The sequence below is a fragment of the Prionailurus bengalensis genome, chromosome X (assembly GCF_016509475.1).
Source record: "Prionailurus bengalensis isolate Pbe53 chromosome X, Fcat_Pben_1.1_paternal_pri, whole genome shotgun sequence".
Classification (NCBI taxonomy): Eukaryota; Metazoa; Chordata; class Mammalia; order Carnivora; family Felidae; genus Prionailurus; species Prionailurus bengalensis.
The window spans coordinates 13,254,151-13,270,581 of record NC_057361.1 but is presented as its reverse complement, the minus strand read 5'-3'; the positions used below and the strand labels follow the sequence as shown (position 1 = coordinate 13,270,581).

Genomic DNA, 16,431 nt, shown 5'->3' with positions numbered 1-16,431 from the left:
TAAAAGCTGAAAAATAAATTTGCTAAAATTAAATGCACCTAATTTTCACAGGTGAAAAAGGTTTATCTTTACTTTAAAATGGAGGGAAAAATCTCACTATTACTGGAAAGAACTCCATCAAATTATTTAAATTATATTGGGGCGCCTGGGTGGCTCAGTCAGTTGGGCGGCCGACTTCGGCTCAGGTCATGATCTCGCGGTCTGTGAGTTCGAGCCCCGCATCGGGCTCTGTGCTGACAGCTCAGAGCCTGGAGCCTGTTTCAGATTCTGTGTCTCCCTCTCTCTCTGACCCTCCCCCGTTATGCTCTGTCTCTCTCTGTCTCAAAAATAAATAAACATAAAAAAAAATAAAAAAAAATTACAGAAGCACATTCACAGTCCTGATTTTTATACCAAACCAGTCAAGGAGGGAAATGAAATATTGCAAGGTAGATGTGATCATGAGGGGTTTTTGTTGTTGTTGTCTTGTAAACCTTTAGAATGTCCTAAAAATCCTATTTGTAATAGTTTGAGCATGAAAAACCATCTTGGTTACTGTAGGGCATCTGAAAGCACTGTGAGTCACAAGTATAATTGCTGCTTTATTTCCTAAAAGATAAGGTTCTTTGGTTTAACTTTTCAAAAATTACAAATGGAGATTTCCCACTTTGTAGAAGTTACCACTCTTGCACAAATGGAGTTCCGACCTTGTAACTGAGTTGGCTGCGGCAACGGTTTTCACCCGCTTGCCATAGACTGCTGGGACTACAAATAAACACAGTGCAAATTTCTGCATGGTAACACTCATGTACCGAAAATTGGCTTTGAAGACATAGGTTGATACTCTACTACCCTTTCGACTATTTTCACTTGATTTCATGTGCATAAACATGCCATACACGGCGCCACCCATCATCCTTTTTAGCCTTCAGGGGACATGAGCCCTCTGATATCGCTCAAGAACCTCAGAGAAAACTCATCAACGTGTCAAACAGTTCGCAGAGAGCCCGATCTCTGCACTTTGTAGTGTTGTCATTTTCCTCTGGAATGTGTGATATTAGAGATATCTGACTGAACAGGAGTAGTCCTGGTCCCCCTGGAAACCTGGAACAGCAGAGGGGTCTGTAACACCAGCTAGAAAGATACCATCATCCAAGGACGCTAGTGGAAAGGGAAAAGTAAAAAGCACCAACAACCTTGGCTGCCCTGAGTGCCTTAGTACATTAGTCCAATGTGCCTCAAACTGTAAAGTTCATCCTTTTTCCCCCCAAAGACTTATTTTTAAGTAATCTCTACACTCAACGTGGGGCTGGAACTCACAACCCTGAGATCAAGAGTCGCACGCCCCACCGACTGAAATAGCCAGGTGCCCCTGTAAAGCCCATTCTAATCCCTGAGGATCTTGGTAACGTGCGACCTGGGGCAGCAAATCTGTGGCCGGGCCCGAGACCCTGCAATCGTAGCAAACTCCCAGGGCAGGCCACTGCTGGCTCCTGGGCCGCACTCTGAGTAGTGAGGTATAATCCCCACGGAGTGAAGAAGTAGGTTTCCATGTCAGCGTTCTAAGAAGCTTGCGTGTTCTTATGCTCAGTATAGCTTGTTGGCTACCCCCAAGGCATGTAATAAATACAAATCTTTCACTAAACACAGTTACAAATTATTTCTCCCTTTAAAAGAATACACTTCAGGGGCACCTGGGTGGCTCAGTCGGTTGGGCGTCCGACTTCAGCTCAGATCATGATCTCACGGTTCCTGAGTTCGAGCCCCACATTGGGCTCGCTGCTGTCAGCACAGAGCCTGCTTGGGATCCTCTCTCCCCCTCTCTCTGCCCCTCCCCCGCAAGCACTCTCTCAAAAATATTAAAAAAAAAAAAAAAGGAATACACTTCAGTTACCTGTGTCATTTATAAAAGCATAAGTTTACTCCTATTTGAATCATAAAAATAGAGCATAACTGTATTTTTATGCTGTGTATAAAATCATTTTATCCTTTTATTTTCATAGAGCAGTGGCAGTTAGGTTGTTTTTAAATGCAATAAGAGTATAATGTAAAGTTGACAGTAATAACTGTAACATGTCTATTGTCATTTTAAGTTTTTTTTTTACTTTCTCTGAAAGCTTTTTTTCTGTTTATTCAACAATATGAATGCTAGTGCATATAAGAGCTAAGTGCTATCATATTCTGATCTGCTTACATCCAGGCTTTTCAGCTACTTAAAGGCATTTTACATGTTTCTTGCCCTCCAGAAAACTTGATTAAAAACAAACAAACCAAATTTTCCCCTCAACAGGGTTATTTTAGAAGTTGCCAATCACAGTCTCTGAACCCGAACTCAGTAATCAGCAACTGTGACACTGCAGTGGAAATCCCTTGACAGTGGGGTCAGTGGTTTCGTAGAGTACGTGCGTTTATTGCTATAACCCAAGGGATCCTACCGAGACAGTCTGGCTCACTCACAAGCGTGTACACCAAGCTCCAAACAAGAGCAAAGCTCTTGGACCCAGTTCTCTCATTGACTATACCTTTGCCAGAGGACCAGGGACTAATTTTTATGGTGTCCACAATATAAATATGTACATTTTTCCTATAAAGGATTGTCATAATCCTCTTCCCTTGTATGAAATAAAGGTTCCTTGCAAAATATAAAAGTTTCAGAAAGTAAATGCCTTGGAAGTGTTGTGACATTAAGCCACCTTGTTCTTTTAAAATAACCATATTCTATGAACACGGGCCTGCTGGTGTGGCGGGATTGAGCAGTGAAGTTCCCTAAGTTGTACTCAGAGGAACACACTTTTATAAAGACTGACAGTTTAATTAAGACAAACAAAGCTGAAACATTTATATGTGGTGATGATTTTCACAAAAACGAGAGACTGTAAGGTGAAGGGGCTTCTTGAAGATCATTAATATAAAAAGGACAAAATGCCCTGCTTTCTACAAAAACCGTGATGTGAAATTTAGGAAAGCAAAAATATTAAGTGTGGTATAGTTAAACAAACAAACAAACAAACAAACAATAAGAAAGAAAGAAAAGGCCCCAGAGGGAAAAAAAAAATGTTTTTGCACAGTATTTCTCAATGTCAAATTGTGTGATGTTTATACCATTAAAATTAACAATTATCTTATCCTTAGGTTTCTAGATGGAATTTTAGAAAATATCTAGCAAGAAAATAGTCTTGAAAGTGCTTCTTTTTAAGTTCTTTGGTACAATTTGGTCATTTTGATAGTTATCAATCTGTTAAGTACTGTAACATACATGTAGCAATGAAAATGCAACAAGAAGTACAAATGTTTAGAAAACCACAATTGAAGAATAAATTATAATTCTGACCTCACGGAAAAGCGTTTCTGTGGCAAAGATACCATCCTGACTACATGAACATCTCTAACTAGATTTATATTAAAGAAATATTACATAAAACATCTCTTTTTGAATATTAGAATAACTGTCCTATGTTTTTTTTTTAAAAGCAGAAAAGGCAAGTTTCAGCTTGAAAAAAGAATAATTTTGAATTTCATAAAGCTATACCAATCTTCTCTGCCTTCTAATTCAGCGAGCGTCATCATCTAGAATTTAATGTCAGTTACAGAATGTTAAGGATTATTCTTTTATTTCAGGAAAGAGCTAATTTTCCTCCTGCAGCATTTTCTCTATTTCCTTATCCCAGTTTTCATCTCGTTTCTCTGATTCTGTCACCACTTCATATTCTTGCAATTCCTGTTGTAGTTCTTTTTCCCAATCTGCAGACTCCTCTGAAAGAAACAATTGAGAAGGTAAAGATTCATAAGGCCAGTTTTAACAATTCGGTCGCGTATAATTACCTGTGGAAGTCCCTGCCATGGTAACGTTTAACGTCTCAGGTTTCCTCACTGCGTGTGCTCAGAAAAGTGGACCAAATTTTAACAATAACCAAAGGGAAATAGGATTAGAAAGATAAACTTGTTAAGGGCCCTAAGTTCAGGTGTTATTTTGCTTTACTAAAACCTCTGCTTTTCCTTATATTTAAGTGGATAATTGATAATTAATATGCGGTTGCAAACTGATTTTTACTGCTATCAATGACGACGATGGCAGAAAAAAACAGCTAATGTTTCTTGAGCACTCAGGGCCAGGCACTGTACTAACTGCTTTCTACATACCACTTTTTTTCTTTGACCCTGAGAACAATCCAGGGACTAGATATACTGCTGCACATTTTACATGGCGGAAAACAGAGGCTTAGAGAGGTTAAGTGGCTTGCCTGAGAACACACAGTTTGATAGCAACAGACATACAGACGGAGGCAGATCCGGAGGCTTCAGTCTCTGTGAAAGCACGTTAGCAGTAGTCTCCCTAGATCGGCAATGATTACCAGAACCTGAAGTCAGGAGGTCTCCTGCTGAAGCCTGGCCCCTTACACTGGGTTTATTCCTCTTCCGAGCCGACATTCAGAACCGCAACTTTCTGCTTGGACACTCAATATAGGTGTGTGTGTGTGTGTGTGTGTGTGTGTGTGTGTACGTACGTACGTACATGCATGTATGTATGTAGACGAGAAGGCATCTGCTATGTTGTGTTAAAAAAAAGAAAACAAACAAACCAGCTATTTAAAAAGCAAGGCTAAAATTGATTTCATTTTTAAGTGATCTCTATGGCCAACATGGGGCTTGAACTCACAACCCTGAGATCAAGGGTTACACGCTCCAGTGACTGAGCCCGCCAGGTGCCCCCATTTTTATTTTTTAAAAAAACCTTAAACTTAGTAGCTATAGAGAAAAGAAAAACCAAAACCAAATTTTTAATTTTTTTGGCAGCAGGACCTCAAGGGAAAGGACACAGTATGCTGCTTACCGGGTGCCAGACTCCATGTTGGTGGGGTACCGTGGGGATAACAAGAACAAGGTGTAACTCCCTTGAAGAACTTACAGTTTAGGTGCGGGGGCAAGATAATGAATATGTATAAGAATATTACGTGGTCCAAATTAAAAATCGGGCAGGAATTCAGTGAAAGAACAGATTGCTCAGAGCAGCCAGCCAGCACCTAATGAATCCTGCTGCAGGGAGACTTCCAGTTTCCTGTGGGGCCTCTGCTACCAGCCATCGCCGGCAAAAAGGGAAGCGGTGCACAGCCTGCCCTAGGACTGCCTACAACACGCGGGGCTCGTGGGGCTCTTGCGCGCTGTCCTCGCGAGGGGTCCGGCAGCCAGCTTTATCAGAAAACAGATGGGGGTGGGAGGGGTCTGAGGCACCTAGTGAGCCCGAGTTTTCACTTCCCCTCTGGCCTTCTCTTTCCCCCAGAAGCTCTTCCCTCCTCCTCCCTTCCCAAGCCTCTCCCCCAGAGTCCCTCCGTGGTGCGCAAACAGGGTTCCGGTTCACCTCTGGGAGGCTACTTTTCTCACGGGTGCTCTCTGTACAACCGGGTGAATAGCTGACTCTCTGGGTGCATCTGAAACCTCAGAAGGCTTCATAAACACTCTTAATGTGATGATGATTAACCTGAGCCTTTGCTTTTCATCCAGTAGAAAGCCAGTCGTTCGCCCTGATGTGCCAAAGAAAGCAGCCTCCCCTCCTTCCACTTGTACTTTGTCTCGAAATTCTTTTTGTTTTTTGAAGGCAGCCTGCTCCTTCCCAGAAGCAATGCTCTTGTGGCACACAGCAGTGAGGAAAAGAATCCTCTATATGTAAGTATAAGCCCAAGCAGAAGGCTGGAGGGCAGTGTCTCTAAGTGAAAGGGCATGCACTGTCGCCTGTTGCTGTCCCCATGTTCTTGGGGCTCAGGTGCCTTGGACCAATCATATAACCTCTCTGGGCTCAGTTTCTCCTCTCTACACTCCGGTGCATGCGTCAGGCAGGGGAATGTGAGGTCTGGTCACACGTGCTAGAAGCTATCTTCTAACGGCAGAGAAGCAATTCTGATGCAGAAGTTACAGTATGTCCGTAAATCTGCTTCAGAATGACATTTTCTACAACCAGCTTTGGAACTGGAAAAGAGCACAGCTATTTGCTTTGTTTGGTACCTTCTACTACGGCTGTCTCCTCCTCTTTTTTGTCAAGAACCAGTTGCTCCATTTCCTTCCTTAGATCCTCCTGATTTAAGTTACAGCTATCAAAGGCATCGCTGACAAACTCAGAAACCCCTGGGCTGGTAGAAATCTCCTCTTCATCCTGAAATGCAACAAACGAGCTTAGAATGGTTTTCTACATGGCATTTAGCACAACATCGCTTTCATGTCCTTCCTCCACTAGTCGGATGCTCGCTGTTCTCCGGCCTTCTAACCTACACAGCTGCGTGGGCACCAGATGAGCTACCACCTGAATCCACTATGCTCTCCCTCAGTTCGGGCCACTCCAGTCATTAGGTCCAATTCCTGAGAGCACATCTAGAATGACCGATGCCAAGGAACCGCCTTAGGTCTCAGCTACATGTCCCTAACTGTACAACTGCTGGAACCCTCTTCAAAACAGCTAAGACCCGTATTCATAAGTAGTTTCAAATGGGATCTGAGACAGTTAACACAGAGTTACTTCACTTCCAGACATCAACTACTAGGTACAATGTAAAACTGTATTACCTCTTGAGTTTTAAGCTGAGATTTGATTACGACAGGCGGTGTTTTGGGTCGTACTGCCTCTAAGAAGTGAGAATAAAAGAGATAAAAATGGCTTGATTCAATTCCGAATACATATTATAGTAACAACTAAAGTAGCCACAAATATGACAATACTAAATAATTTTCATAAATGAGCTCTTATGTTAGGCTTTTAAGAAAAAGCTAGGTGACACCATCTCAACCTCTTTCTTTTGGGGATATTTTTACAGGTCATCCTATTTGATGCACCTCTTTTAAGATTTCCAAGCAAGAAATAAATTTTGACCTCAGTGTTAGCCGAAGTCAAATTCAGGAAGAGTTATACTCCTTCTTTTAGGATAATGAGAATTCAGTTATTTATCAGATTTTCCTTTTGTCACGAATGCTAGAAAGCACAAAGCAAAGTGCAATGCTCACTCACAGCATTTTCTACCTTGTGAACCTTACTAGGTGTATAGTCTTTATCGAACCCTGTCTTAAGCCTGTTTTGTTACACAGGCAGTATTTGGTTACATGGCATTTCCCAATAAAATTAATGAAAACAAAAAGCAAAGAATAATACACAACTGGGATTCTTTATATGCAAAATGCCAAATTGTACTGTGTAGAGCAACCTCATTCCACTTCCCTGACCCTAAATGCAGTGTCAAGTTCTTTTCTAGTGGTCTGTACAGCCTGTGCCTTAGGATACATGGTTTTGCTTAATTATTTAAAATTCTATGAACAGGTAAGTCTCTAGTTGTAATTAGCACCTATACACAGGTGTTCATTAAACGTGACAAATGTGACATAAAATACCATTCTTATTTTAATTGCTATTACAGATCTTCACTTGTTGCTAATATTTTAAAACACTTCCCCAGCAATGAGGGGTCAATTGTCCCAAGAGTGCAATGTGCAACGGGACGGTGCCTCAGTCTGAGTCAGACACTGGCAACCTGGAGTGGAATGGAGCTCTACAGATTACAGTACTAGGAGAACACCAGCTTGAACAGAAGGCAGAAAAACCAAGAAAAGCGATGGCCTGAATCGGTGGAGGACACAGGCTATGAAATGCTATGAGGTAAAGGGCCAAGAAAGAGATGGAAAGAGGACTAGTGACTAAGGGAGAAATAAAAAGGAAGAGATAAAAAACCCGAAGAACAAGAAAAAGAAAGCGAAGGAAAGGAGAGCTTGGGGGAAGACGTAGGAGCAGGGTCAGAGAGAGGGCAAGGAGAATGACTCTTTCCTCGGGAAAAGAAAGAATTTTCCAGAAGATGACAATGACATTTTTGGTATACACAAGATGACAAGCTCATGAGAGTCTCTGAGTTAAAAATATTTTTACAGTAACTCTTTGTTTTACACCGAGTCAAGTCTTCTCCCAGCATACCTGTCATTGGCAAGTCTTCGTCTCTGCCGTGGCTCTTCTCCTCCTTCCCGGCGGCCTGCTGCTGGGCGGCCAGGGCGGTGAGCTGGGCTGACTGCTTTATCAGGGAGACGCGGTAAAAGTAGTTCCTCCAAAACACTTCTTCCCTCACGCTTTTCAAGACAGACAATGACACATTTGAGAATGCACGCAACACATACAAACACATGCAGGGGCTATTTGTTTTAGCAGAGGTGGGAAGAGATGTTTAGGGGCGTTACTTGTCTGCATGTGAAAAATCACCTGGCAGGGGGTGCTGGTGACCAAGTCCTGTAAGGTAAGGGTCCACGTGGGGGTGGCGTGGAATGGGGAGTGACAGCCTGAGCTGAGAGAGGAGTATGTCTGAGCAGGGAAGGGGGTGGTGGTGAAAATGGAAGACTGGTTACACGCAGGGGGTTGATCAATTAAGTAAAAATATTAAGGATAGTCGGAACCAAGTTTCTCACAGTCAGGAAAGGGAATGAGAAACATTGAAAGAGAAAGTTCTAGAATGATCCCTGTTGTGAGGTAGCACTATGAATACATAGTTTTCATTTAGTAGAGATACAAATGAGTATATATGTATATACATGAGCACACAAATATTCCCCAGCTCTGTCCACTGAGTGAACCAAGGAGTAGTGACACCTCAATAGAAATGAGCATGCCTAAGTGCTCAGATCTTGGTGTCTATATACCATTTTCCACTAAAATGAATCAGAGTTTTTTGGGTAAATAGCCAATTCCAGGGTTACAGCAGGGAAAGAACAAGATGAGCCTAAACTACTTCATACCAGAAAGTAAGAAAGCACTCAAAAAATGAGGATGAGTCAAAAAGACACAGAAACCAACTTGAATGGGCTCCCACTGGCCAAGTTGGTGATAATTTGAGCATCAAAATAAATAATGATAGCAACAGATTATATCCATTGCATAAAACAGGACCATGAGTCTATACAGATACAAATAAATACATGAATACATTCAAAGTCTGATGAGGAATGCAGTATTTTTAAAGAGTTTCAAAATACCTCCCCAGAAAATACTTACTGATTTCAAAGAGGAGAGAAATAACTTTATAGTCAAGAAGTCTGGCAGAAACCACCTTCATCTAGTGACCAAAGTGTAGACAGTAATGGGACAAAATGGCAGCGTGCACCACTTGATAGGATGCAATAGATTGAAGGAGACCAATGAGACATGAAAACTAAATGCAACAATTGAGCCTGTGCTAGATCCTTTTGCTAGTACAGAGGACACTGGGACAATGTAAAACTTGAATGCGGTTGGGTGCCTCACTGGCTCAGTCAGTAGAGCATGTGACTCTTGATCTCAGGGCTGTGAGTCCGAGCCCCATGCTGGGTGTGGAAATTACTTAAAAAAAAAAAAAAAAAAAGAAAGAAAAGAAAAAGGTAGATGGTGCCTGGGTGGCTCAGTTGGTTAAGCACCCGAATCTTGATTTTGGCTCAGGTTGCTGTCTCACGGTTGTGGGATGGAGCCCCGCGTTGGGCTGTGCACTAGGCATGGAGCCTGCTTGGGATTCTCTCTCTCCCTCTCCCCCTTCCCTGCTCACTCTTTCTCTCAAAAAATACCCCCCAAAACAAAAAAAACAACCCCATGAAACTTGAAAGGGGTCTGAGAATCAGAAGGTAATAATGCATAAGTGACCATTTCCTGATTCAGGTGGTTACAAGGTGTTTATGCAGGAGAAGCCTTATTCATAGGAAATAGACATTAAAGCATTCAGGAGTGATGGAGCATTAGGTCTCAAGTGAGAAAAAAGTTTTCATGTTATACATCCAATCTTTCTATATAAAGGTGTGATTGTTTAAATAAAATAATAATAAACATTGATGAGTATGCTTACCTCAGAGCAATTAAACATCTCGAGGGTGGAAGGCAGAACAAAACTCAACAAAAAACATAAAATGCACTCCCCTCCCCACCAGGTCACTGAACCAGCGATGGCTTTGGTGACCCGCGGAGTTGTGCAGGGGCACACGTACTGGAGGAGTCACGCATTTTGTGTTCCCAGAACATGTTGCTACAAGTCATAAAAGGGTGGGAGAATGTGTCTCTATCTCCCAGTTTACTAGAAGGGATGGATGCAGGGTCTTAGAATGGGGAGAAACCAGAGGAAGAAAGTATAACTGAAAAAGATTTTGAAGGAGGAGAAGATTATCAATGAGAACTAAGAAAATTCTGAGACCCAGGCTTACGGATGAGGACAGGACCTGCCTTAGGGTTGCCACATCTGTGACTGGTGAAGCTGGGCCAGGAGACGAGCTTTTTCAGTGACTGGGGCAAAATACAAGATTAGCGACACAAGCTGGGCTAGATAAGAAGCTGACGTGCTGCTAGACGCAGCCCATCTTTTCTTTCATTAATTCCACCAATGTTCACCGAGTGCCACAGGCATCAGACCCCGTGCCAGGTGATTCAGGGACGAATAAGCCAGACTATCTGCCAACACAGATGGTCACAGGAATAATGACCTCTTACTTAAGTTCCTACTCGATGCCAAGTTAGCATGTCCCAACCTCGTGTGGTCTCACAACTCTCTTTTTCTTAGAACATCTCCTGGAACTAGTTTGGCAGGAGGGAGACCCAGCTTAACAGCAGTTGGCAAGGGGTTACAGTCAAGCACAAGTTTACCTGAGCAAACAACAGTATGCTGCAGCCGTGAGAATAGCTAACAGAACATTAGGTGGCATTACAGAGCGACCCAAGGTACACTCTAGTGTGCTCTACTGCAGGCAGACAGCACTTTACATTCCTTTCGGAGGACTCACTTTTGGACCGGTAAGCACCTGGATGTTGAGGGGATACAGAGATGAAGACACCTGGGGAACAAAGAAAACAACTGGGGCTCTTTACCCAGTTAAGTTAAAAAATCTTCAACTGTTAACATCACGTTGAGACAGAAGGGAGCTTAGCTACCCAGGAGGTAGTGAGCTCCCTGAATATTTTCAAGGTCACTCTTAATTCTGACCTCTATGAAAAGTCCAAAATGAAACAGGTATGCCGGCAATCTACAACAGATTACGGGCAATCTTCGTTCTCTCAATAAAGCTAAGCATCTGGACTGTTTTCTTTCCCAGACCTTCTCCCTCTTGATGGACGAGGAAGTGGTCACGGAGGCACACTATAGAAACACTCCGTGACCCTCTGGAGAGTCACAGTGCAGATGACATATAAAGGTTCTGAGAAGCTCTGTGATAAAGAAAACCACGGGAGTTAGCAACTCCCAAATGTCTACTATCTGATCACTTAGGCTTTCATGAACTATTTTCAGGCACTAGTATGCTGTGAATACCCTCTGGGAAACAATGAGCATAGGTCACAGTCCAAGGCCGGAAAGGACTTGTGATTTCTCTGCTTTGTCAGAGTAAAGACCTCAGAGGGCATCTGTGATGCAAGAGCAGGGCTCGTCTCATGCCAGCCCTGCTGTCACAGGGAAGCGTTAACACACTAGGAGGCATTTTGAAATACAGAGCAAGTTTGTTTTGATTTGTTTTCTAAATTGTTCCCCGGTTAGTGATGGCTTCTGCTTAGAAAAAGTGTCTCAAAGGACCAAAGCAGGAGTCCTAGATTTGTGTGTGATGGCTCATGTTTTTTATTATGGAAATTTCAACAAAAAAAAAGTGGAGAGACTAGGACAAAGAGGCCCCTGTACCTGTGACCTAACCAGCAATCACCAGCATTTTGCCAATCACACTTCATGTCTGTCCCTCTCTTTTCCACACATGCCCTTCTCTGGGTATGGGTTGGAATATTTTAAGGCAATGCCAGATATCACATCCTTCCATCCACAAATATTTCAGTAAGCATTTCTAATGGGTAAAGACTTATAAAAAATGATAACCCTAATTTCTAAATGATCCCTAACAGAATTAGCAATAGGAAACTGGAATTATATTACTCAATAGACCATTTAACTAGCTAGCAACAAACCAGAAATACTACTTGCCAAATACCAATTCTCCCAATCTTTTCAAGACTCTAAAATTACTGTCAGCAGTAAGAAGGCATCCAGAATTGTCACTAACCAACGCTGTGGACACCTAGCCACATGCCTGCCATGCGTAACCCTGGGCCACATGCCCCACTGCCTCGGGGTCTCGGGACCGTCCTGAGAGCATTGGCAGAGAGCCCGCTGTGTGACCCAAGGTGATTTGAATGGTCTTCAAGTTGATGGAGCCTTCAGGTACAAAGCCCACCCAAACCCCAGAGCTTTGCTACTCTTCTCTCAGAAAGAGGCAGTTATTCAGAATAGGTACAACCTCAAATTCCAAGATGAAAGAGCTTCTATCAGATATATACACATGAACTGTTCAAAAGCCAACTCTCAGGGTTTTGTGAGCATAATAGTGAAAAAAAGATCAGTTGATAATTTTTTTTTTATATATTCTTCACTAAAAATAGCTACTTTATCTATCCACCTATCTACCTATTTATTTTTAAGTCATCTCTACACCCAACATGGGGCTTGAACTCACAACCCAGAGATTAAGAGTCATGCCAGCCAGGTGCCCCCAAAATAGCTATTTTGGACACAGTCTAAGGATTAGATTTGTAATGAGATTTGAGACATTCTAAAATAATAGAAAAGGAATTAAGTAAATCAAACCCCCCAGGACAGAGAGAACTGGCGAGGAAAGCACAGTGGAAGGGGAAAGGCTGATGGGCCAGCAGCAATCTACTCTGTAGACCGGAGAAAGCTGTGGTAAGCCGCCTGCAGGAAGGGCGGCTGGCGAGAACGGGCCGGTTCACCCAGGGTGCCCTCGGACAGAGCCAGGGACGGGAGGCACAGGCGTCTCTGAAGGCCGGGTGCAGGTCGGGCTCGAGACAGGAGGCATGGTGGTGAGGCCCCAGAGGAGCAGCGAGCTGGCTGACTCCCGCACTGCCCCTTCCAGCTGGGGACTGTGCTTCCATGCAACAGAGAGCCACGGTTCACTGTGAGCTGAGCCTCTCCACACTCAGGCAGCTGGCGTGGCTGAGACTGGTCAGGCAGGAGGTGGAGTCCTCTCAGGGAAGCCACCCTGCCCGAAAGGCCTGTGGGAACACACAGCTCTAAGTGCCCTTTCTGCAGGGTGCCTTCAGATACGAAGAAGGACGGATAAGGAAAGCCTGCAACATGAATCACAGAGCCCAAAACAAACACAAAAATTCAAGAAAAGCACCGAGACAAAAGGGTATTTCAAGAAAACTAGGTTCTCAGAGACCAGGAAGATACTGCACCCATCCAAAAAGAATAGAGTGCTATAATAATGGAAAGCTCACGGAGGAAGAAAGACCATGGACTAAAAATGCAATAGATTCAAAACAAGGAATTGGAATTAAAAAAGGTGAGCAAGAGCCCATGATGGCAGAAGGGAAGGGAGGAGACCCACCCACCGTGGGGGGCCTCTGCTGATCCTGGTCAGGGCTGTGTCCCTGAAGACATTATGCTTGCACGGGAGCTGAAGGACAAGCAAGACTTTCGGAGGAGAACAAGGCCTGCGGGCAGAGGAAAACTTCAGGTGGGAAGGAGAACAAGAACACTGTTGCTAGAGAGCAGAGCCAGAGTGTAAAAAGGTGGTGGGCCAGGTCCTAATGAGCCCTGGGGACCTTAATTTTATTTGGAAGACACGGCACGTTGGTTGTTTCTATCGGAAACTGTTCTAGCTTCTAACTGGGGATAAAACAGCACATCTTATCTCCACCCCAAATTTCCTGTTAGGCCCACTCTCAGTTTCGATTCTATGGCTGTGTGTGTGTGTGTGTGTGTGTGTGAGAGAGAGAGAGAGAGAGAGAGAGAGAGGGAGAGAGAGAGAGAGAGAGAGAGAGAGAGAGAGAGAGAGAGAGAAAGAGAGAGAGCGCATGCACACCAGCTGAAGGGCCACAGAGCCTATTTTCATGAAGACGGAACAGGAAACTGCTCTGGCCCCCACTCCAGGATTCTGCCCCGACACTCTGCATATGACCAAGGCCACTAGAAAATGCCAATATGTGCTGTGTGAGCTGCGTAGCTCTGGCTCAGGAACACACTGCTTACTTACAGTTTAGGAACAAGGGCAAATCTCATCCTACTCAGCAGCTCGTCCTCTTGGAGCATGATCAGGGCAACAGGGTACATCTGATCAAAGTCAAAATTAAACTGCACTCCAGCTGGAGGGTCACGAAGGAAATTCCTCTTGTCCTTTGATGAAAAGGGGAAAAACATGGGGAAAAATGTAGACAGCAATTAATATGTAACAGTGCATCACCAGTTTGACAAATATTCAATTCTCCTAAAGATTTCAGCCACAAAATCCACTGAAGTATCATTAACCTGTCTGCTTGAGAGTGGAGAGTGACCAATCCTGTCATGTATTTATCATTTATTTTTATTTTTATTTTTTAAAGTTTATTTGAGAGAGCAAGTGCACACACGGGTGCACATGTGCGCACGAGATGGGGGAGGGGTAGAGAGAGGAGAGAGAATCCCAAGCAGGCTCTGCCCTGTCAGCATGGACCCCTGAGATCACGACCTGAGCTGAAACCAGGAGTGGGACACTTAGCTGAGCCACCCAGGTGTCCCCTGTCATGTATTTTTTTTAACAGTCTCCACTGAAGAGAGCCTTGTGGGAGGCCAGGAAGTTCAATCATGCAGTTAGTTGAAATTACAGAGTTTCAAATCATATGAATGTACATTTGTTCCAGCGAGTATCTTTATGTGAAAACTACTGTAAAATAATCTTAGAAAATTGGCTGCTTAAATAATCTTAGAAACTGGCTACTATAAGCATCAGTTTTATCATATCTTGCCCGTGTTAGATTTTAACCATATTTTTGGTTTTTGAGATGCCTACATCAATAAAGAACAAATCTGAACCTAAATAGGGTTTAGTTATTTTACCTTCTCATGTAAAAATTTCAAAGTCTAAAAATTGCCGTATCACGTTTCACCTGGATTTCTACAGCAGACGCTGAAGGGGCAAATATCTCCAGTCCCATTTCTCCCACCCAGAGCAAGCAACTTTCTACCCTGTCGCAAGGAAAACATGTGTTTTACTGGTCACTAAAACCCTTAAATGACTCGTTTGTCGCCTTTGAGATGAAACCTAAACTTACCAGAATGGTACAGAAAGGTCTTCATGATCTGGCTCCATATCCACACCTCCACCTGCACCATGCAGTCCAGTCATATCCAAATGCTTACAAAACCCCCTACCTGAATGTCAAGCCCTGTCCCACATCCCCCAAACATCCTCACACCCTCCTCCCAAGACTCATGACTCCACTCCAATGTCATCACTTCTGGGAAGCTGCCCTGAGATCATCCTCTTCCCTCTCCAAAATCAGGGACATGCCGCTTTCCTTGGTGCTTCGTTGCGTGTCCCGCACGACAGTGTTCAGCATGGGAGCGATGCTATGTGTGACTCCACTAGCAGATGTCCAGTAAGCCTTCGGGCTCTGGAGGGCAGGTCTCAGCCACCTCCAGGCCCAGGACTAGGCTGGCCCAGGGGAGGTTCTAAACACAATTTTCTGAATTGCATTCTCACAACTACCTAATGACAGCTGTACTATCAATTTCTTTTTTATGCATGATGCCCTGAGGGGTGCCCCAGCACGAGAAACTTAAAGGTCTACTCTGCTATAGGCTCTGAATTGTCCCAACTAGTGCTTGGCAAGTAGGAGAATGTAGCAACTCTGATGGAGAGATTGCTAATCATCTCCCAGTATCCCTTCCTCCCTCCCTTCCAGGATCACAACTCTTGAGTTCCAGCTGGGCATGTGGCCACGCAGCCAGAGACTGGATTTCCCAGGCTCCCCAGCATTAGGAGTGGCCATGTGTCTAAGTTGCCAAAGGGATGTAGGCCTGAGGGATAGGTGCAATTTCTGAGTCTCATCTTCCAAATGGTCTGGTGTACCCACCATCCTCTTTCCCAGTTCCCACAGGCTGGAACACAGGCACGGTCATGAGAGCTGACTTCACCGCAGAGAAGGCAGACAACAGTCTAGGGGCTGGCATAGGATAAGATTAAGACAGGAAATACTTGGGTCTACAGATGAGTTCATGGGCAAAGCACACCTACGTGGACCATCTACCTCTAGACTCTTACATGAGGGGGGAAGAGGGAGGGAAAGTCACAGCTTGTTTAACCTACTGTCTTGTTTTATTTCTTCACTATAGCAATTTAGTCTATCTCTTAAAACATTCAGAAGCCACCATAAAGAATGTACTGAAGATGGTTCAAAGCCTCTGGGTCATGCTGGTATCTTGAGTGCTCTCTTGCAGGCATGTCTGTGTGCAATGTTCACTGCATCATCCACTCAGCAGATGCCCATTGAGGACCTGCTGTGCCCCAGGCACCGTGCCACCTGCTCAGCAGGGCACAGCACAAATGGAGTCCCTCCCTGCCTGCACAGCGTTTCCATTCCACTTGTGGGGTGGGGGAGTGGGAAGAGACAGACAAGGGTTTAGATTGCTAACGCTATGAGATGGGGTGACTAGTAGAGGGCTGAAAGGG

At 43.9% G+C, this 16,431-nt stretch overlaps 1 protein-coding gene across 1 annotated transcript in view; it reads right to left on the bottom strand.

The window, feature by feature from the left end:
* Window positions 1–1,878: 1,878 nt before the first annotated feature.
* SYAP1 (synapse associated protein 1) overlaps window positions 1,879–16,431 on the bottom strand; it is a 30,551-nt gene continuing 15,998 nt past the window's right edge. Inside the window, exons 5-9 of the mRNA XM_043570937.1 lie at window positions 13,978–14,117; window positions 7,922–8,070; window positions 6,532–6,590; window positions 5,977–6,124; window positions 1,879–3,732 (exon numbers count right to left, since the gene is read on the bottom strand). Coding sequence (XP_043426872.1) covers window positions 3,605–3,732; window positions 5,977–6,124; window positions 6,532–6,590; window positions 7,922–8,070; window positions 13,978–14,117 — 624 coding nt within the window. The 3' untranslated portion in view covers window positions 1,879–3,604. The remainder of the gene's footprint in view (window positions 3,733–5,976; window positions 6,125–6,531; window positions 6,591–7,921; window positions 8,071–13,977; window positions 14,118–16,431) is intronic.